Here is a 22,009-nt window from a genome sequence, read left to right as displayed (position 1 = left end):
CAACAAAAAGGGATGTATGATGGGGGCACCTGGGTGGCTCAGTGGGTTAAAGCCTCTGCCTTCGGCTCGGGTCGTGATCCCAGGGTCCTGGGATCGAGCCCCGCATCGGGCTCTCTGCTCAGCGGGGAGCCTGCTTCCCCCTCTCTCTCTGTCTGCCTCTCTGCCTACTTGTGATCTCTGTCTGTCAAATAAATTTAAAAAAAAAAAGGGATGTATGATGGATTCATAAATATTCTAAAAGAAGGCAGAAAAGAGGAAGAGGGAACAAAGAACAGACAGAACAAATAGAAAATAAATAGCAGGATGATGGGCCGTCAGTAATGGCCTCTGGAGGGGTCCGAGCCCATGCTTCCGGCTGTGACGCAGGGGAGGCTGGTGATGGCCGCTGTGGAGGCTTTGCCCCAGTGCCCAGAAGAGGCAGCCACTTGTGGTCCCGAGGTGTGCTGGAGGCTGAGGGGTGGGAGAACGCGGCCACCTGGGAGTGGTGGCTGGGTAGGGTAGGGAAGGAAGAATGAGTAAGGAGGAAAACAAAGGATGGAGGGGACATGCAGATGCCAGTAAAGTACCATCAGGAGCTGTGCGCGCCTGGTTTGGGAAACTAGTCCCTTAAGGAAGGAAGATGTAGAATTTATACCTTCTCTCACAAGTGTGTGGTAGAGCCGAAGAAGACAAACAACCAAGGGTCATCTGAAATTGTCCTCTCTTCACTAATAATCTCAGGACAAAGTTGGAGCTCACTCTTCAAGCATAAGACTTACAGACAAGCTTGATATAAAGGCTTGGGCTGACTGTGTTGTGAAATGGGCTGCAGAGGACCCGTATAGCTTCCTTACGAAAGTGGTTTCCGCCCTTACTCCATTGTTTCTAGCAAAGGTCATACTGTCCCGGAAATTGGCCAAGATGATTGAGGCCAGGGAAAAGGAGCAAAAGAAGAAGCAAAATCGTCAAGAAACTATTGCAGAAGCTAAGTAATTAAAAAAGGACTGAAGGGGGGTGCCTGGGTGGCTCAGTGGGTTAAGCCGCTGCCTTCGGCTCAGGTCATGATCTCAGGGTCCTGGGATCGAGTCCCACATCGGGCTCTCTGCTCAACAAGGAGCCTGCTTCTCTCTCTCTCTCTCTCTCTCTCTCTCTCTGCCTTCCTCTCCGTCTACTTGTGATCTCTCTCTGTCAAATAAATAAATAAATAAATAAATCTTTAAAAAAGGACTGAAGGGATGAACAGCATCTTACACCCAGAGGAAAATCACTTGGAAAATTATGCAGCTTTGCAAGGGCCCACTAAGATTTCTTTTCTGGTTTTTATGACAGTGATCTGTAGTAAACGAAGTCTGAGCACATCAAAGAATCATGTTAAGTTGTGACTTCTCGTGCAGCAGCTTCTAGGCTTTGGTGTAGTTGTCGATGGTTATTGTAAATTGGCATTTATTATGCTATAAATTCTTTATAACTGACTTAGTCATTTGCCATTTTGCAGTTTATTGTACTGTGAAAACATCCTGTGGAGAATAAGGACTATACATTATGAACTCTATTCAAATAATGGCTTAGAATGGAGTCCTTTTCTGGATGAAAGGAATTGAGAATGTATAAATCAGAACTATCTTGAGGTGAAAAGTGTGTTTTGGCTGAAAGGCATATAGTATATTAATTACATATTTTATCATTATTGCTTATTTCTTGGAATAGAATCATTTCTGGCTTTCTCAAAGCCAAATATTAACCAATGATTATTTCTGTGTTCTACATTTTTCTCATTTTTTAGCCTTTGAGATACTTATCAGACATTCTGTTTTTTTTTTAATCTAATTTTATGAAGAATGCTTTTATTGAAAATGTAGAATACCACCTACTGGGTAGAAAAAGTTTTGTATTAAAGAACACTGCCATTTTCTTAGAGATGTCTTGTTGAGTAAAATAACACTATGACTTAAAGCTTGCAGTAAAGGGATGCCTGGGTGGCTCAGTCGGTTAAGCGTCTGCCTTTAGCTCAGGTCGTGATCCCAGGGTCCTGGGATTGAGCCCCACATTGGGTTTCCTGCTCAGCGGGGAGTCTGCTTCTCTCTCTCCCTCTGCTCCTCCCCCTGCTGTGTGCTCTCTCTCTCTCTCTCTCTCTCTCAAATAAATAAATAAAATCTTCAAAAAAATAAAGCTTGCAATAAAAATGCAAGCCTTGTGGTACTTTGGAACCAGATTACTCTTTCTTGTGGTAAGTAGAAATGTGAATTAGTTAAAATGTCTTATCAGAGGGGCGCCTGGGTGGCTCAGTGGGTTAAAGCCTCTGCCTTCGGCTCAGGTCATGATCCCAGGGTTCTGGAATCGAGCCCCACATCGGGCTCTCTGCTCAGCAGGGAGCCTGCTTCCCTTCCTCTCTCTCTCTCTCTCTCTCTCTGCCTGCTTGTGATCTCTGTCTGTCAAATAAATAAATAAAATCTTTAAAAAAAAAGTCTTATCAGACAATTTGCTAATTATATAGATGCCACTCTTGTGTTTTTTATTCCATTCTTTGTTTTAATTTATTTAGTAGTGATGTTCTATATGTTGATCAAACAGGTTCATGGTGAAAATTAAAAATTCAAATTTCTTGTAAGGAATTCTTAAAAAGTAAGAAGTCATGTTTCAAGTAGCAAAGAAAGATTTAACATTTTGGAAGACTTTGTTCATCGTACTAGTAATTGGGTGAAAAGGGTAAATTATGTCAAAATGAGAATGTGTTAAAATTAGAAATAAAGAGCTAAAGGATATTTCCTTCAGTTCAGTGGTACAACTGGAACTTTTAGTATTAAACACGGCTTTTAGGGGCGCCTAGGCGGTTCAGTCCTTAAGTGTCTGCCTTCAGCTTGGGTCATGATCCCAGAGTCCTGGGATCAAGCCCACATCGGGCTCCCTGCTCAGCAGGAAGCCCGTTTCACCCTCTCCTACTCCCCTGCTCTTGTTTCCTCTCTCGCTGTCTCTCTCTGTCAAATAAATAAATAAGATCTTTAAAAATAAAAACAAATATTTTTTAAAAATCTTTTTTAAAATTTTATTTATTTGACAGAGACACAGCGAGAGCGGGAACACAAGCAGAGGGAGTGGGAAAGGGAGAATGTTTTCATCACCTCTGATAATACATTTTAAATTACAAAAAATTGTCTAAGAGCTTTAATTTAAAAATGAAACTAGATATTGAAATAAATTTAGGTGCCCGAGTGGCTCAGTTGGTAAAGCGTCTGCCTTCTGCCTTCAGCTCCAGTCGTGATCTCAGGGGCCTGGGATTGAGGCCCGCATCAGGCTCCCTGCTCAGTGAGGAGCCTGCTTCTCCCTCTCCCTCTGCTTCTCCCACTCTGTTTGTGCTCTCTCACTCTTGCTCTCTCTCAAATAAATAAATAAACAAAATCTTAAAAAAAAAGGGGGGGGCACCTGGGTGGCTCAGTGGGTTAAAGCCTCTGCCTTTGGCTCAGGTCATGATCTCAGGGTCCTGGGATCAAGCCCTGAATTGGGTTCTATGCTCAGCAGGGAGCCTGCTTCCCTTCTCTGTCTCTCTGCCTGCCTCTCTGCCTACTTGCGATCTCTGTCTCTCAAATAAATAAATAAAACCTTTAAAAAAAAAAAAGAAAGAAACTTGATACTTTTTTATAAAGAGAAAAGAATAATGACCTATCAACAACCATTCTAGGGGTGCCTGGGTGGCTCAGTGGGTTAAAGCTTCTGCCTTCGGCTCAGGTCATGATCCCAGGGTCGTGGGATCAAGCCCCACACCGGGCTCTCTGCTCAACAGGGAGCCTGCTTCCCCCCGCCCCCTCTGCCTGTCTGACTACTTGTGATCTCTGTCTGTCAAATAAATAAACAAAAAAAAAATCTTTAAAAAAAATTTAAAAAGATCTCAGTGTTGTGAAAGAGCCCAAATGTTCATCGACTGATCAATGGATAAAGAATATATGGTGTGTATATATACAATGGAATATTACTCAGCCATCAAAAAGAATGAAATTTTGCCATTTGCAGTGACATGGATAGAGCTAGAGCGTATTATGCTAAGTGAGATAAGTCAGAGCAAGACAAATACCGTATGATTTCACTCATATGTAGAATTTTTTTCTTTTAGGATTTTATTTATTTATTTGACAGAAAAAGGAGAATTCAAGTCGGGGAGAGGCAGACAGAGGGAGAGGAGGAAGCAGTCTCCCTGCTGAGCAAGGAGTCAGATGTAGGGCTTGATCCCAGGACCCTGGGATCATGACCTGAGCAGAAGGCAGACGCCTAACCAATTGAGCCACGCAGGTCCCCCTCATATGTGGAATTTAAGAAACAAAACAGATGGGGGTGCCTGGGAGTCTCAGTCCACTAAGTGTCTGCCTTCCACTCAGGTCTTGATCCCGGGGTCCTGGGATGGAGCCCCACATCAGGCTCCCTGCTCAGTGGGGAGCCTGTTTCTCCCTCTCCCTTGCCTGCCACGCCATCTGCTTATTCTCTCTCTTTGTTAAATAAATAAATAAAATCTTAAAAAAAACAAAGTAAGAAAGAAAGAAAAGAAACAAAACAGATGAACAGATAGGAAGGGAAAAAAAAACAAAAACAGAGTGGAAAACAAACCATAAGAAACTCTTAATGTTAGAGAACAAACTAGGGTTTGATGGAGGGAGGTGGGTGGAGGATGGGTTAAATGGGTGATGGCTATTAAGGAGGGCACTTATTATCATGAGCACTGATATGTAATGATGAATCAGTAAATTCTACTCCTGAAACCAGTATTACACTATATATTAACTAACTAGAATTTAAATTAAAATTTAAAAAAATTAAAAAGCAGTACCCAACTATATGCTACCTGTAAGAAACAAACCTTAAATATAAAGACACAAATAGGTTAAATGTAAAAGGATGGAAAAAGATAATACCATTGCTAACAACTAATCAATCAAAACAAAGCTGGAATAGCTATAGCTATAATAATATTAGAGAAGTAGGTTTCAGAGCAAGAAATATTACCAGGGGGGCACCTGGGTGGCTCAGTTGATTAAATGTCTTCCTTTGGGTCCGATCATGATCCCAGGGTCCTGGGATCGGCCCCCACATTGGTTCCCTGCTCAGTGGGGAGTCTGCTTCTCCCTCTCTGTCCCTTCCCCCAATTTGTGCTCTCTCTCCCTCACTCTCTCTCTCTCAAAATAAGTAATTAAAATCTTCAAAAAAAGAAGAAATATTATCAGAAATAATAGTCATTTCATAATGATGATAGGGTCAGTTAATCAAGGAGCCATAAGAATCTTAAACATTTATTTAACTAATAATAAATCTTCAAAATGCATGATGTAAAAAATGCAACTAGAAATAGACAAATACAGATACAGTCAGGGATGTCAGTTCCCCTCTCAATAATCCATAGCTCAAGTAGACAGAAAACCAGCAAGGATATAGTAGTCAACTTGATTTTGATTAACATTTAATAGAACCACCCAACAATAGCAGGATTCTCAAGAGCACATTCTTCTCAAGCGCACACAGAACATTTACCAAATTCAAAAGGCTTCAAAGCCACACTAACTATGTTGTCTGACCACAAGGAAATTAAATTAGAAATCATTAGCAGAAAGATCCTTGGAAAATCTCTAAATATTTGGAAACAAAATAACACACTTCTAAGTAACCCGTGGATCAAAGAAAGAACCAAAAGAGAAATTCGTGTTTTGAACTGACTTTTATTTTACTCATTTTTTGAAAGATTTTATTTATTTATTTATTTGAGAGAGAGCATGGAATAGGGGCAGGTGCTCAAACATGAGCAGGGGAGGGGCAGAGGGAGAGGGAGAAGCAGACTCCCCACTGAGCAGGAAGCCTGATGGCAGGGCCCTAGGATCATGACCTGAGCTGAAGCTTAACCAGCTGAGCCACCCAGGCACCCCGAACTGACTTTTATTTTATTTATTTATTTATTTATTTAAAAGATTTTATTTATTTATTTGCCAGAGAGAGAGTGAGCACAGGCAGGCAGAGTGGCAGCAGAGGCAGAGGAAGAAGCAGGCTCCCCACCGAGCAAGGAGCCCAAAGTGGGACTCGATCCCAGCATCCTGGGATCGTGACCTGAGCCGAAGGCAGCCACTTAACCAACTGAGCCACCCAGGCGTCCCTGAACTGACTTTTAAATGGAAACACAATGTATCAGAATTTGTGGGATGTCACTAAAACTCAGCTTGGTGGGATGGGGGAGCAGGACCTTTATGGCAATGTATATCTATATTAGAAAAAAAGAGGGACGCCTGGGTGGCTCAGTTGGTTGGACGACTGCCTTTGGCTCAGGTCATGATCCTGGAGTCCCGGGATCGAGTCCTGCATCGGGCTCCCAGCTCCACGGGGAGTCTGCTTCTCTCTCTGACCTTCTCCTTGCTCATGCTCTCTCTCACTGTCTCTCTCTCAAATAAATAAATAAAATCTTTAAAAAAAAAAAAAAGAAAAAAAGAAAGGTCTTGAGGCACCTGGGTGGCTCAGTTGGTTAAGCATCTGCCTTCGGCTCAGGTCATGATCTTAGGGTCCTGAATCGAGTCCTACATCGGGCTCCATGCTCAGCAGAGAGCCTGCTTCTCCTTTACCCTCTGCCAGATGCTCTACCTGCTTGTGCTCTCTCTGTCTCACTGTCAAATAAATAAATAAATAAATAAATAAAATCTTAAAAAGAAAGAAAGGTCTCGGATCAATGATCTCAGCTATATTAATACCAGACAAGAAAATTCATCTAAGAATATAGAAAAAGGGGGCACCTGGGTGGCTCAGTGGGTTAAGCCTCTACCTTCGGCTCAGGTCATGATCCCAGCGTCCTGGGATCAAGCCCCGCATCAGGCTCTCTGCTCAGCAGGGAGCCTGCTCTCCCCGCCCACCCCCCAGCCCCACCTGCCTCTCTCTGCCTACTCGTGATCTGTCAAATAAATAAACAAAATCTTTAGAAAAAAAAAAGAAAAGAAAACCATAGTGAGATACTACTACCCAAGAGAAAAGGAAATATATGTTCATGCAAAACCTTGTACATGAATATTCATAGCAGCTTTATTTGTAATTGCTAAACACTGGGAACAACCCAATGGTGGTACGTCCATCCAATAAAATACGATTAAGAGGAACTACTAGCATATATAACATCGTGTGAGTCTTAAAATAATTAGACTGAATGAAAGATAAAAGAATACGCCCCGTATTCGTCCACATTTCTAAACTTCCATATATCTAAAACTATAGAGGTGTCTAGCTGGCTCAGTTGAAAGACTGTGTGACTCTTGATCTCGGGGATCGTGAGTTCAAGCCCCACATTAGGCGTGGAGATTACTAAAAGTATAAATAAACCAAAACAACAACAACAACAGCAAAAAACCCACAAAACCCTCTAGAAAATGGAAACTAATCTAACAGGAGAGCAAGCAGGTCAAAGTCACTCTTGCTGGGAAGGGAATGGGCAGGGAGGGATAGGAAGGATTCCTTGTCAAGGGGCACAAGGAAACTTTGGGAAATGACAGACATCTTCACTGTCTTGATTGTAGTGGTGGTTTCATGGAAGTCAAAGTGTACCATACTGTACACTTTTAATTGTAATACTTGTTGGGGCACCTGGCTAGTTCAGTTGCTTAAGTGTCCTGACTCTTGGTTTCCACTCAGGTCATGATCTCATGGGTCATGAAATGGAGATTGAGCCCCTTTAGGGCTCTGCGCTCAGCGGGACGTCTGCTTGAAGAGTCTCTCCCTCTGCCCCCCTCCCACGTGCCACGCAAGCAAGCACACACGCACATGCACACGTTCTCTCTCTCTCTAAAAAATTTAAAATAATAAATAAATCCCCCCAAAATATTGTCACGCTTATTATGTCCACTTTATTAGATTTCAGTTGTACTGCAATGAAGGATCATTTAAAAATACAATACAGTTTTGGGGACACCTGGGTGGCTTGGTCGGTTAAGCGCCCGACTCTTGATTTCGGCTCTGGTCATGATTTCAGGGTCCTGATACTGAGCCCAGAGTCAGATTCCGTGCTCAGCTCCAAGTCGGCTTGAGATTCTCTCTCTCTCCTTCTGCCCCTCCCACACTCACATGCATGTGCGCTCTCTCTCTCTCTCTCTCTCGAAATAAATAAATCTTTTTAAAAAAATTAAAAAATAGGAACTGCCTGGGTAGCCCAGTGGGTTCAGTGGCTGCCTTCGGCTCAGGTCATGATCCTGGGGCCCTGGGATCGAGTCCCCCAACAGGCTCCCTGATCAGCAGGGAGGCTGCATCTCTCTCTGCCTGCCGCTCCCTCTGCTTGTGCACTCGCTCTCTCTGACAAATAAATACATAAGGTCTCTTTAAAAAATTAAAAATTAAAAATACAGTTTTAAGAAATTAAAATTGAAGTATACAGTTGGGAAAGGAAATACTGGTTTTCACTGATGATTGGCAACTATCCCTAAGAGAGAGGAGGAAGTGTATCTTCCTCTCCTTCCAGAACCCAGAGAAAAACCTCTGTGCTAGGCTGATATCAACCACTGGGTTCAGCTGCCAGAGATTTTGGATTTTTAAGATGAAGACTCAGCAGAGGCTGACATTTGCTGTAAACTCATATCAGATGCACCTTATCTGGGCTCAAATATTCTCCCTTCCGGGACAGAAAAGAAGTTCCCAAGTGTTGGTCACAGAGGTCCTGTGGAGCACAGGTGTCTTACCTACATGTCTCCCTTTGATGCTCTGAACATCCTGGCAAGGCAGGTTTAGACTTGAGGAGGCTGATGCCCAGGGAGGGGAAGGCACCTACAGTTGTCCCAGGCAGACTTTCAGAAGTGGGAGTTGATACTACATGCCACCCCCCACCCCCGCCCCCGAGTACAGGGCTAGGCTTCATTCAGCCCTTTGAGTACTTCGGAACCCACTCCCCATCTGTCCCTTTCAATCCTGGAGAAGGGCAAAGCCTGGGTCCTCACCGCTCCCCTCTCCACCCATTCTGCATGCAAAGAAACAGGCTCAGAGAGCTCCTGATTGGTCTTGTGCTAGGGGGAGTGCGGCTGAGGGTCTCTCCCACTACAGGACACCCGCCATCAAACCCTGTGGTCTCCTGTGTCAAATCCTCAGCCCCTCGGATAGCTGTGGGACAGGCAGCATCAGGCAGGCGTTAGCATCACAGATAAGGCGGGCCTCCTGGCTCACACCCCGGCTCCTCCAGTTTCTAGCTCTTCACCTTAGACGGATCACTTAACCTCTCCCTGTGTCAGCTCCTTACCTGTAAGTGTGAAGAGAATTCAAGGAGTGTGAAGCCATCAGAACAGTACCTGGCCCATGGAAAGGCTACAGGAGCGCTCTCTCTAAATAAAGGGCTTCAGCTCTGCCTAGTCCTGAGGGTCTGGGCCCCTGCCATTCCCAGCCAGGGAGCCCAGGGTGGAGGCCCCGGTGACGCTGAAGAGGGCCTGCCCTGTACCTCCCTTCCCCCATGCAGCAGGCACTTTCCAGACCTTGTCATGCTCTCTCCATCAAGATAACGGGGGGGGGCTTGGTTCACCTAGTTCCCAAGATGAAGGAACAGGCCCCAAGAGGACACCACCATGGGTGACAGGACTGCGACCAGCAGAGCCTAACTGCCTCCAAGCTGGGCCTGGGGCAGGCCCATCTGCTGCCTCTTGGGTCTGGAACTCAGGCTGGAGCCCACCAACCTTCAAGGCATAAGCCCCCTCCTCCTGCAGTGTCCCTGCCTGTAGTGTAGCCGGTGGCCATGAGGCCCTGACGGCAGGGCCCATGAAGGGGCTGTGGACACCTGCCTGGCAACAAGGCCAACCCTCTTCTCTTGAGCTGGTTTATGCTCAAGCTCAGCTATTGCATCGCGTGCCTCCGTCTGAGAGGCGGGGAGATTGAGACCAGCTGCCGCCGCCTGAATTCTCCCAGAGCTCGCCTGGTGACACCCTGCTCAGGTCGTCACACCATTCTGGTAGGAGTCTCTCCCAGCAGCGACGTTGCAGGTTTGTGGGCTGGACTGGGGCCAATGGTGGGCAGGGAGCAAGGGGAGCAGGAAGGCGGCGGGGGGGAACAGAGAGCTTGGCGTCTCTCCAGCAAGGAATCACAGGAGAACACGGCTGCTTGCTTGTGACGGACTTATCAGCCTGCCCAGTACAAAGCTGGCTTCTCCATCTTTCTCCTCTCCGCTGGCCCCTTTCACCTCCCATTCCTCTTTGCCTTGCTCTGGGGAGCCTGAGCCCCTTGTTCTGGAGTGAGGGCACCAGAGACGCTTCTGTGGCTCCCAAGCCAATGGGCAGGCCCATGTTTTTAAAACAAGGAGGACTGAGAGGGCCCCAGGATGGAGGGCTGAGAGCTGGAAGGGACTATGGAGAGCCAGCCCTATTTAACACAGAGGGGAAAAGGAGAACCCCAAGGCCGGGAGAGAGGAGGCCCTGGCCAGGTCCCAACAGCAAGTCAGAAGCAGAGCTGGGCTGAACCTGGTGTTTTCACACCCTTCCCACCACCTCCAGATAGGGGTTCCTCCAAAAGCAGGCAGGCTGGCAGGGGCCTGTTCTCGGGGTGGGCGGGTAGCAACAGAGGGTGCTTTCTTCTTCCCCACATCTTGCCTGGTCCTAGGACAGAGCACCGTGCCATCCTCACCCTTCTTGGCCATCTCATTTCTGGCCCAAGAGGCTGTTGTATATCTGGCCGACCTAGAATCCGTGCTGACTCATGGTCCCCCCATGGGCGCAACTGTGGAGGAAGGTCAGTTGGTGGGCCTGGGTATGCAGGCCCAGGGAGGAGCCCCACCTTCTCTTTGGCCTGGGGCCCTTCTCTCCCCCATCAGGTCTCTCCTCATCTGTGAGGATCCCCACTGCCCCAGACCTGACCTGGCTCTGAATGGGAGACTTGGGCCGCTGGCTTTCCCACTCTGAGACTCAGTTTCCCCTAGGACCTCTTTAAATTTCTTCCTTGTCTTTGCCCTGCCCAACTCCTAGCTGGGCTGTACTCTAGCCCTCCACACAACACTGGGGGAGGGGTGGGGCAACCATGGCTTTAGGCTCTGATCTGGAGCCTGCCCTGATGGTCCTTGGGGGGAGGGAAGATAGCTCCCTGCTGGGAACAGCTACCCCTGGGGCAACCCTAGGAACACTCCACCCCCAATCTCTTGCTCCTGGTTGGGCCCACCTCCACCTCCTGCGCGCTTTCTTGGGGTCCACTAGAGGGAAGGACTGTGCCCATGGGCCTTCAGGCCCTGGAGGGAACACACAAACTCTTTGTCTCTGGTCTCAGGTATCTTCTAACCCCACAGAGTTACCCACTAGGTACAGGGAGCCTTGTGGGTTGGTACTAGGGGTGGTGGGCAGCACTCAACCTGCGGGAGATGAACCTTGCCTCCTATCAGTGCAGTCTTGTCCCCAGCCCCTTGTTCTGGGCTCAGGCACAAGATTACTGTGGGGCTCTATTCTGACCTTTGCCCCTCTGTGGCCTCCCCACTTGCTCCTCTCCAGGCCCCACACAGATGTGATGGTCAGGTCCCTGGCGGCCTCCTCTAACTCCCCAGCCCACAGATGGACCCGACCCCACACCTGGGTGTCTGCCCAGGGAGCACCTGGAGGAAGTCAGTGTGAGCTCGGTCCCTCTCTTTCAGGTGACGCTTTGGCCACCCCTTCTCCCAACTCCAAAAGCATGGCTGGCACTAAGTGGCCCTGAGGTCCATGGTGCAGAAAGGCTGAGGCAGAGGAGGGCATCATCATTTACTGCAGGATGGGCCCAGCAGGTGCTGGGTGCTCCCTGCTGAGGGAAGCCTGATGCTCCATCCCAGGCCGAGCACATACGCTGGATCCCTGGAGGCCTGGAGGGCCTCCATCGCCCCCATCCCCCATGCCTAGGAGCATTGGCCCTCTGTGGGAGATGGGTGGTGGGTCACCTCGTGCAGCAGTCCTGGGGCTCAGACCCTGGCCCAGTGGCTGCAGAACCCCAGGTGGAGGCAGCAGAGCTGGCCCCAGACACGCCACCCTCAGGCTCAAGGTCCAGGCCCTCGTAGATGGTGGGGAGTGAGGTGCGCTGGCTGAGCCGCCGGCGCAGGCCGACCAGCAGGGGCTGGGGCAAGGAAGCCACGTCCACGTTGTTGCCCAGGTCCACCCAGGCCAGCGCGGGGAACTTGGCAGAGTCCTTGATGGCCTCGGTGAGCTCGCGCGCAGTGGCCCTTGTCAGCCTATTGCCGTTGAGCAGGAGCTGGGTGAGGTGGGGTAGTGACCAGAGGCTGGGCAGCAGCAGGCGCAAGAGCTCATCGCTCAGCCCCGTGAAGCTCAGGTCCAGCACCGTAAGACCGGCTCCCTGGCTTCGCAGGTAGCGGGTAATGTGTTGCACGTCCCGTGCGGATAGTGGGATCCCCGAGAGGTTCACGGTCTCCCCCGCCAGCTGAGTCATCTGGAGACTGCTCTTGAGGCTGTGGGAAGGTGGCAGGCAAGGATGGATTGAGCAAGGGTCCACGGCCCAGGCAAGTCCCCACGGGCTGCAGAGAGTGACCCATCGGGGCAGCCCACCAGGTGGTAGGGGGACTGGGCCCTGCAGTCAGGCGGCACTGGGATCAAACCGCTACTTCCTACGTGGGTGGCCATGGTCAATTCTTGGAACCTCTCTGAGCCTCAGTTTCTCCTTTGGTGAAAAGGGGACCTGGCTGTTGTGAGGAATAAACGTCCACATGTTAAGCTTCCCTAATCCGTTATTATTACAAAAACCTACTGCTTGCCTGGGTCACCACATCTGTTACATCTAGAGTAAGAACGATGATCCCATTCTGCAGAGGGGCGAATGACGCTCAGAGAGGTGACGGGACTCTTCCATGGTCACATACCACTAAGAGGGAAGCCAAGTCTTCAAAATGAGGGTCTCTGACTCCGGAGCCCACACCTTTTTTTCCCACGCCTCCTCTAAGGTCGATCCTTTGTGGGTAAAGATAGATGTTCCTATGAGGGTGACAGGCTATCAGGCTCGTCCCCCCGGCTTTGGGGACTAGAGAAGGACAGGTCCAGAGTAGCAAGAGGGGAGGTGTTGGTAGGTGAAGGGCCCCTGTGTTCTAAGCTGGAAAGGAAGTTTAGAGACCGAGAAGGGTCCCCCGCCAACCCCGGAACCCGCTCTGGGTCTCTCTTGTCATTTGAACATGGTCTACTATGCAGGGAGGCAGCGGGACCAACTCCAGTGCCCTCACTCAGCACAGCAGGGAACAACCGCATGGGCTCTGGGCTCGTCATGAGCTGTGAGGCTCGAAGGATGAGGAAGCAAGCAAGGGAGGGCACTGGGGGGCGGTTCTGGGTCCCCTGGACCTGGGTGTCTGCCGGCAGTCCTTAGGCTGCATCTGGCCATGGAGCTGTGATGGAGTGACTGGGAGGGGGACCCACAGCAGAGCAAGCTCTCAGGATGGCTCTGGAGGCCTTCACTTCAGGCAGCCTGGCAAAGGCTTTTCAAAGAGCTGTAGGAAAATCAGGGTCAGGTGTGGCCTTGGGCAAGCCACCTTGCCTCTCCCAACCTGTTTCCTTTCCTGCGAAATCGGCATCATGAGCCAGAATCCGTCCCCCTCACAGCCTGTTGAGAGGATCCAGCGGATGTCTGCTGAGGTCACCTTGGCCCTGGGGTCGGGGCCAGGCCCTGTGACAGGCCAGGGATTGAGGGAGGGGCAAGTGAACGGCAGGAGGCAGGTCACACAGAGGGTTGCAGCTAGGCTTGGGAAACATTCCAGAGCTTCGATGCGGACAAGGGTGAGGGGCGCACTGGGGACAAGGGTGAGGGGCGCACTGGGGACGGGCTCAGGGCCCAGCTGCCTCTCCATGTTGGCCTAGAAAGGGACCCTAAGGGGCCACAAGGTAGGGCTGTGGCTGGGCTCCCCTTACCAGCTCTGAGTTTTCCTCCGGGGCAGGCTGGACCCTCGCTGCCGCTTGGAGTGAGGGGTGAGGTGGTAGATGAGCTGGCGGCAGATCTTATCTGAGGACTTCCAGAGCTCATAGTCCTGTCGGGGGGGCAGTGTTGTCAGGGTGAGGCTGAGCCCCATCCCTCCCCCCTCATGGGCCTTGGGGATCCAAGTGTGTGCCCCAGCACATGACTCATCATGGATCGCTGAGCTGCCCACTAGCCTCCCCCGCCCACCCCCCACTCTGGCTGTAGCCTGGCCCAGAGCCAGGGGAGGCTGCCCGCTGGTAACTGGACAGGCTGGTCTGAGGCCTGCAGTGCCCGGCGGGAGGAAGCCCAGACAATGGGCCCTTGTTCCCTGTCCTCAGGCCCAAGGCCAGTGTCTCAGGCTATCAGCCGGCTCCCTGCCCACCCTCAGCGCTCCCTGGGGGACTCGTCACCAGGGGAGGCAGGACCGGGCCCCTCCAGGGAGCCCTGCTCCACTGACGCCACCCTCAGGGAATGGGAACCAGCCAGGTCAGCACGCTCTTCTTCCTCTCACTCTCCAAGCCTGCCTGTGGGGTCTGGGTCTGGGCTGCCAGGGCTGGGAGGGTTCATGGTTATGGTACCACCAGTTGGATCTCTCCTGGGCCAAGGTGGGCCCTTGTAGAGACCTAGCTCGGAGGACAAACAGGGATGCTCTGCTTTCTGTGGAGCTGGCACTGAGCACACTCTGCTATCCAGCACATTCTTCATCCCGTTCCTCTGTCAATGGTGCGTATGCACAGCAGCAGCAAGCCCTGCCCGTCGCCGTGTGGCTCTTGGCTAGCCTCAGAACCCCTGGGGACCACTGCGTATAGATGCAGGGGTCCGGAGCTGGCTGTGCCCATAGCAGGCACCCTTGTTTCACACAGAGACTCACTATGACTGAGGGGGTGGTGGCCTTGTCAGGAGCACAGCATGGGAAGGATGCTCATGGGAAGGATGTTGCCAGGTGCCCCCAGAGCGGGGTTTGGAGCGGATGTGGTGGTTTGGGAGAAGGGGAATGGAGGCCCCAGGTGTATCCATACAGGATGGGGACATGTGGACAGGGGTTCCAGCCTAAGGTGGCTCTCTTCTGGCCCCAGGAGCTCAGAGGCTGGGAGTTTGTTTCCATCAGCAGATTTGTCAGAACATTCTATGTCCCAGTGTCCCTGTGTGGTGTTCTGTCTGGGTCCTAGGTCCTGGAGCCCAGGAAGCAGGTCTACCCAACACACGACTTTTGGAGAGTAGGAAAGCACAGCTCACGTGTGTTCCTAGTACACTGAACCTTGCCTTAGGTCCCAGTGAGGGACATTAACCTACTTAAAGCCTTGAAGCAAGCCAGATGAGGACGAGGCTCCTAGCCCCCAGCCCTGGGCGCTCCTGGTCCCTGTTAGCTGCGTTGCCCAGTCTGAGGTCCGTGTCTACAGGCCTCACCGTTTTGGGGCACTGCAGGTCCCGGGCCAGGTTCACAAGCAGGTCGTGGGAGATGGGGTCCACCAGATTGAGGAAGGCCACATTCCTGTAGAGGATGTCGGTGAGGAGGGTCCCCTCGAGGCCCAGGTCCTGTGAGTGGTGAGGAGAGTTGAGTGAGCGGAGTCAGGCTCTCCCTTCTCCAGGCCCTCATCCAAGCCAGCCCCTCACATCTGTTCCCCTCTCTCAGGCTCTCTCCTTGATGCTTGCTGGAGTCTCTTCCCAGGCGGCAGTGGGCCTGCTGTCCAGGGGCAGTGGGGACCCTTTGGATGAGGAAAGTGTCAGTGCATCGGGCCCTTCAGGGAGGTGCTAAGGAGGTTCTAAAACCCTTAGACTGTTTTCCCTGGAGGGGAAACATGGTACTGTGACACCTGCCACCTCTGGGGTTGGGCTTATCTGGAGGGTTCTTTGGGGGCTTCTCTGATAACCCCCCAGTGCCGCTGTCCTACAGCATTCCTTCCGGACCCTTTGCCTCTCTTCCACCTATTCCCAAGCTCTCCGAGTTCTGGCTGCCATCTGTTTGCTGACAGGTGCAGGCCCCATTGTGGGGGACGGACCTCTCTCTCTGTTCAGATGTCTGAAAGGCAGCTCAGACTGGGCGTGTTCACCTCCTGCCTTGAAGCTGGCCTTGCCTCCTGTGCCCCAGCTCAGTAAAGGGCATCACCATTCCCACCATCCCAGCAGGAGCCCAGAACCACCCTGCACTCTTCCCTCACCCTTCTCTGCCCAGCTCTCCCTCCCTACTGCTCAAGGAGTTTCAGGCCTTTCTCCCTAACAGCCTCCTCCTGGGCCTGTTGCCTCCCAAGAGCCACCCTTGGGCTGCCAGAGCCAGCTCCAGGAAACATAAACCTAAGCTCGACCCTTAACCCCTTTGGTGGAGACCAAATGCTCTCGTATAACACTAGAGACTCAGGCACAGCCTGGCCTTCCCACCCTCCCCAGCCCCCCAGTCTCTTTCTCTGGCCTCCATGTCTCCTACCCCTCACAGAGACCTCACCACTGGGCCTCTGGCCTGACCTGACCTCCCTGCCTTCAGTCCTTCAGACCTCCCATAGGCCTGGTCTGGCACTGAACACCCTTCTAGAGTATATTCTGACAAGCTGATGGGACAGGTGCAGGCAGGAGGGGCTTCCAGACCCCTGGGGTCCTCCCCAAGCCAGAGAGTGAGATCCTTTGTGCGTAAGCCCCCTGTGCACAGGAAGATAGGCCAGGTGGGAAGGCCCAAGGACCATAACTGCAGAGTCCCCACGGCTTGTGGGGCTGGACAGCCCCCTCTTTGGATGGGAATCCTGACCTCTGAGACATGAGGGGGCAACATAGCTGGTTTCCTGGCTTTAAAAAAATGTCCTGCTGGCGCCTTGGGCTCCAGATACCATCACAGACAAAGATCTGTACCTCTGGATGGTCTAGCTGGTTGGGTGCTGCTTTGCTGTTTGCATTTTAAACACCATTCAAGTTACAAATGCCAGCTAGGGAGGATCTAGAAGAGAGGGCTAGCTGGTGAGCCCAAGCTGACCCATACAGGGCCCCAGTCGCACAGCCAGCCTTCTGCTGGTCTGGACAGCTCCTCTTAAAGGGCCAGCCCCACCTTTCCAGCCCAGTGAGCCTAGATAAAGGAAATTCAGTGCAGCAAGGGGTGGGGCTGGGAGACTAGAGGTTGGGCTCCGGCCTCAGCTGCCCCCTAATTTTCTTGGTGGCCATAGGCTTGCCACTGTTCTCCAAGCCTCAGTTTCCCTTCTCTAATCATCTACCTGCAGGCCAAACACCCACATGGCTGATTTCAGATTCCAGGATGGGGCATGTTGGGGCAGCAGCTGCTGTGGGGGATGGGGACATGGCCAGAGAGGAAAGTGGCTTGCCCAGTGTTGATGCTGGGACCAGAACCCATGTCTCCTAGGGCACCCCAGGCTGGCTCAGGTACCAGGTGTGTGTGGGACCAGAGGTGCACCCCCCCACCCAAGTCCAGATGTGCTGTTGTGATGTACAGATGCCGGTGTATGTACTCAATGGGCGTGACTGCCTATCAGGAGGACGGGTGGTGTGAGTTGTAGCTGCCATAATGTCACGGTGAGGTGGCACCGGGTGACCAGCTGGGCTGTCACTTTCTGGGGTCCTCTCTCCAGGGTGCTGTGCAGTGAGTGCCTCCCTTCACCCTGGAGGAGCCAGGAGCTGTCCTCTTCCCCTTGCCCCTCAGTACAAGACGTCGTCCCCCTCCCTCCACTCCCTTGCTGCTCCTCCCAGCCCTACTCTTCTGCCGCCAAGGCCTGAATTTGGGTTCTTAGCTCCAGGCTTGGGGCTCCCTCAACACACACAACTGACCTCTCCAACCCCGAAGAGGTGGACTGCAGTCACGATCCCCGTCTCCACACTCACAGACCCCAGCCCACCCCCGCAGCCGCGCCGGTCTCCACCCCAGCCCATTGCTTTCCGTGCCTCGCCCTCTCGCCCAGACAAGACCCTTCAGCCGGTCGCACCCTTCCCTTCGGAACCCTCCCGGCCCGCGCACGCAGTCTGGGGCCAGCCCTGTCTCCCGCGCCCCGGGCCAGCTCCGCAGCACCTCCCGGCCCCTTCCAGGCCCGCAGCCCGCGGCTCCCGGCCCCTCCCCGGCCTCCAGCCCCGGGCCGGCCCGCTCCTTCTCTCGCCTGGCGCAGGAGGCGCAGTAGCTGCCGGGCGCGCTCGGGCCGCCGCTCACGGAGCGTGGACTGGATCTCGCGGAGCCAGCGCACCCGGCGCTCAAAGGGCGCGGGCCCGCACCCCGCCGCCGCCCCGGCTTCCGAGCCCGCCTCGGGTCCGGTCCGCCGGCCCAGCCGCGCCCCCATGGCCGCGGAGCTGCCGGCGCGGAGCTGGAGGGAGTCCCAGCCGTCTGCGCACCGCCCCCGGCCCCGCCCCGCCCCGGCCGGGGCTGCAGCGGGTGGGGAGCTCGGGATCTGGTGGTGCGCGCCCGGGCGGGGCCGCAGCAGTGGAAGGGAGGGGGAGGTTCCTGCTGGGCGCCCCCGCCCCCGAGCTCCCAAACACTCGGTTCGGGAGGTCTCACTAGGGCCCGCGCTGGAATGGGCGCCGGAGCTATGTCGCTAGGGCCCGGAGCGGTTGGGGGAGGCGCTGAGCCGGGGCCGGACGAGGTGGCGCTTGGCCATGGCCTCCGTGCTGACTGTGGAACAGTCGCTTTGGTGGTGCAAAGAGCACTGGACTCGGAGTCAGGGCGGGCTGTGTGGGGATTCCGTTGCCAGCCTTAGGCAGTACCATCAGCTGCCTTCAGGAATTTCCCCGGCAGTGGGCGATTGTAGTAACTGACCTGTCCACCAGCATAGATGTTCCTGCTTGACAAATATTTACTACCCCCCCCTGCCTGGCTGGGGGCAACTGTGGGCAGGCTAGGTGATGTGGGCTCCCTGTGACCCAGGCCTGGGAGATTGGGGGAATGAAGAGTGCTGGTTAACCCAAAGGGCTAACACTGGGCCGGCTGGCAGCGGGTCAGTTGCACTTGCCCCAGGCTTGGGTCTCCCAGCTTGACAGGGGTGTGGAGGCAGTGTGAGGAGGGGGGGGGGGGTCCTGGCTCCTCCAGGGATCATGTTTGAGCTAGGGACCTACCCAGCTCTAGGGGCCTTCTTGGGGGCCTACTCTCCCCTACTGGGCCCCCAATTCTGGGCCCTCACATTCACTGGGTAGGGGACATTTGGGGCTCCAGACCCCCAAATCCCACAGCAAAGAGGGTGTGTCCAGCCCAAGAGGACAGGTGCAGGAGGGGTGAGCACAGACAGGGTATGTGGGGGGTGAGGTGTGGCCATCTGAGGGGACATGGTAAGTGAGGGCAAACTCAGTTCCTCTTTTGGGTTAAGTATTGCTGTCCAGGAGCGTGTCTGGGGACAAGGTACCAGGTTCTGTGGTTCCCCGGGGCTGAGCCCCTGGTACAAGACAGAGGACAGCTTAGTGTCCTTGTCACTTGACTGTCCACTGAACCCTGACCCCTGTTGTTGCTTGTTTGGACGCCCCTGTTGGGACTGCTCCTGGGGCCTTTCTATCCTGAGCCCCCTTCTCCCCTGCCATCTGCCAGCTGGACCCAGCAGCCTCCACTACCCCCCTCTGTAGTCAGCATTGTCCTGGGGCCACCTTGGCACCACAGGTTTCCTTCCTGGCAAACCTGCATGACCGCTTGGCCTGCCTTCCTCCAGGGCCCAGGCGCTGTTGCTGACCTGACGTGGTGGTGACGGGACCAGAGACTTAAGCAGCAGCCACTTGCCCCAGGGACTCTGAGACCCCAGTCCAGAGCTGGCAGCCTGGTAAGAAACCCCTCCCTTTCCTCTACATCCTCAGGGCTGGACCCAGAGCTGGGATGTCTCCCAAATCCTGACCACATCCTTCCAGAGGCCGAGCCAGGCCTGGACATTGTCCCCTCAAACATTAGAAAGCTGAGGTGGGGGTGTGGGGGGTGGGGAGGGAGGGGGCAATGCAGCCAGTGGCAGGCCGGGGGTGCTCAGAGTTGGAGTCCCGTGGAAAGCAGAGAACTGCCCCCAGCCCCACCTCTGAGGTCCCACCCCACTCTCTGTGTTCTTGGCTGAGAGATTCCTGGAGGACATTTTCCCAGAAAAAGAGGGAGGTGGCGTCTGGGCCTGGATCCCTGGATGGGCCTCCTTCTGCCTCCTTTGGGGGTGGTTAGGTTGAGTTGGCTCTTAGGGAGTGTTTCTGGACGAAACTGAATTGGGCAGGAGGCCCCCCGAGACAAAGCTGTGCCCTCAGGCGTGGGGGGGGGGGCAGCATCTCCCCTTACTAGTCTCCATGTATATTTAAGTAAAGGCCTCTCTCCCTGGAATTGCCTTACTCAGTAGGTCTCTGTTTGTGGAGACCCCATTGGGTGGGTGGGTCAGGGGTGGGGGGCGGGTATGTGCTCTGATCACCCTCCCAGCCACTAGGGCTGATATGGAGGTCCCTGGGGCAACCAGTGAGGCGTGAAGTTGGGGAGCCAGACACTCAGGTGGGAAGGACACAGCCGGACCCCAGGCCTTCCTGGGGGCATCCTGGGCCCCAGGTGGGGCCTGCGTGGAGACAAGGAGCAGTACCAGTCACATCTTTGGCTTCCCACACCCTTGCCCACTCCACGTGGTGGCCCAGCTGGAGTAACAGGGAGCCATGGTCTGGATGATCCAGCAGAAGGGGAAAAGGGATGTGGCTGGAACCGGACCTGCCTCAGGCTTTGGGCCTCTCCTCCATCTGCTTAGTGGGAGAGTCTAAGCCCTGGTACCTGCAAGTTTATGGTACCTCAGCAAGTAGCCAGGTGACAGCAAGCCTTCTGACAGCAATGCCAAAGAAGGATGAAGGATGGTTTGGGAACTCACTAGGAAGAAAGAAGCAGACAAACCCTCGATGGAAACAGTTTCTCTTGGAGCTGGCTCTATAGGCATGTGTTATAAGCCTGCTGCGGGGCCAGGAATCCCCATGGTGGAGGGAGGGGGACAAAGGTAGAGGCTCAGGACTGATCAGAATCCTCTGTACCTGTCCTTTTTAGGGTATACGAACATAGGCAAAGTAGGTGGCTGTTACTAGTTTTCTGTGGCTGTTGGAACAAATGATCACAAACTTGGTGGCCTAAAGCAACAAACATATTCCCTCACAGTTCTGGAGACTAGAAGTCGGAAATCAAGGGGTTGGCAGGGGCTGCAGTGCCCCTGAGGGCTCTAGGGAAGAATCTTCCTTTGCTTTTTCCTAGCTTCTGGCAGTGACTGGCATCCTTGGCATTCCTTGGTGTCCATCTCCATCACTGCCACCTGGGCCTCTGTTGTCACCTGGTTATCTTACCTGTGCCTGTGTGTCTCTCCTAAATGGACTTCCTTATTTATTTATTTTTTAAGATTTATTCATTTAGGGTGGCCTGGGTGGCTCAGTCAGTTAAGCTCCTTCAGCTTAGCTGCCTTTGGCTAAGGTCATGATCCCAGGGTCCTGGGATTGAACCCCGAATCGGGCTCCCTGCTCAGCGGGGATCCTGCTTCTTCCTCTCCCGCTCCCCCTGCTTGTGCTCTCTCTCTCTCTCAAATAAATAAATAAATCTCTCTCTCTTATTTTATTTTATTTTTTAAGATTTTATTTACTTACTTGAGAGAGAGAGAGAATGAGAGAGAGAAAGCATGAGTGGAGAAAGGTCAGCAGGAGAAGCAGACTCCCTGTTGAGCAGGGAGTCCGATGTGGGACTCGATCCTGGGACTCAAGGATCATGACCTGAGCCGAAGGCAGTCGCTCAACCCACTGAGCCACCCGGGTGCCCCTCTCTCTCTCTTTTTAAAGATTTTATTTATTTATTTGAGAGAGAGTGAGAGAGAGAGAGAGAGGAGGGAGACACAGAGGGAGAGGGAGAGAGATTCTCAAGCAGACTCGCCAGAGCCCAGAGCCCAGCTGGCCTGATCCCACGATCTGGAGCTCACCACCCAGATAAAACTAGGAGTTGGATGCTTAACCACCTGCACCACCCAGGTGCCCCTCTTCACATGCCCCGCCCCTTTTTAAAGATTTTATTTACTCATTTGTGAGAGAGGGCTACCGGAGCATGAACAGGAAGGAGCAGGGTGGAGGGTCAGAGGGAGATGATGTAAGAAAGACGATGTTAGGGTTCAGAGCCAACGGCCAAGAAAGAATTCTTTTATTTTTTTAATTTTTTTTATTTTTTATAAACATATAATATATTTTTATCCCCAGGGGTACAGGTCTGTGAATCGCCAGGTTTACACAC

General features: G+C 52.9%; 1 protein-coding gene and 1 pseudogene across 1 annotated transcript; one reads left to right on the top strand and one right to left on the bottom strand.

Annotated features, from left to right (window-relative positions):
* Positions 1–345: 345 nt before the first annotated feature.
* LOC125081765 (small integral membrane protein 15-like) lies at positions 346–987 on the top strand (annotated as a pseudogene).
* A 7,255-nt stretch (positions 988–8,242) lies between these two features.
* Positions 8,243–19,438, bottom strand: LRRC75B (leucine rich repeat containing 75B). Its single transcript, XM_047696500.1, has 5 exons — positions 19,402–19,438; positions 17,903–18,498; positions 15,259–15,387; positions 13,806–13,921; positions 8,243–12,364 (listed from the first exon to the last, which is right to left on the bottom strand). The coding sequence occupies exons 1-5, from the start codon at positions 19,436–19,438 to the stop codon at positions 11,839–11,841; spliced, it is 1,404 nt and encodes a 467-aa protein (XP_047552456.1). The 3' UTR covers positions 8,243–11,838.
* Between the last annotated feature and the right edge of the window lie 2,571 nt (positions 19,439–22,009).

This window comes from Lutra lutra, chromosome 12 (genome assembly GCF_902655055.1).
Source record: "Lutra lutra chromosome 12, mLutLut1.2, whole genome shotgun sequence".
Lineage (NCBI taxonomy): Eukaryota > Metazoa > Chordata > Mammalia > Carnivora > Mustelidae > Lutra > Lutra lutra.
Note: the sequence above shows the minus strand (reverse complement) of the source record. Positions and strands in the feature narration are given on the sequence as shown.

Coding starts and splice junctions, on each gene's coding strand:
- LRRC75B (XM_047696500.1), bottom strand. CDS start 19,438: ATGCAGGTTTGCCAGGAAGGAAACCTGTGGTGCCAAG. Junction 15,388..17,902: donor GGGCCGGCCCGGGGCTGGAG/GCCGGGGAGGGG, acceptor CACCACTCACAG/GACCTGGGCCTCGAGGGGAC. Junction 13,922..15,258: donor ACCTGCAGTGCCCCAAAACG/GTGAGGCCTGTA, acceptor CCCCCCCGACAG/GACTATGAGCTCTGGAAGTC.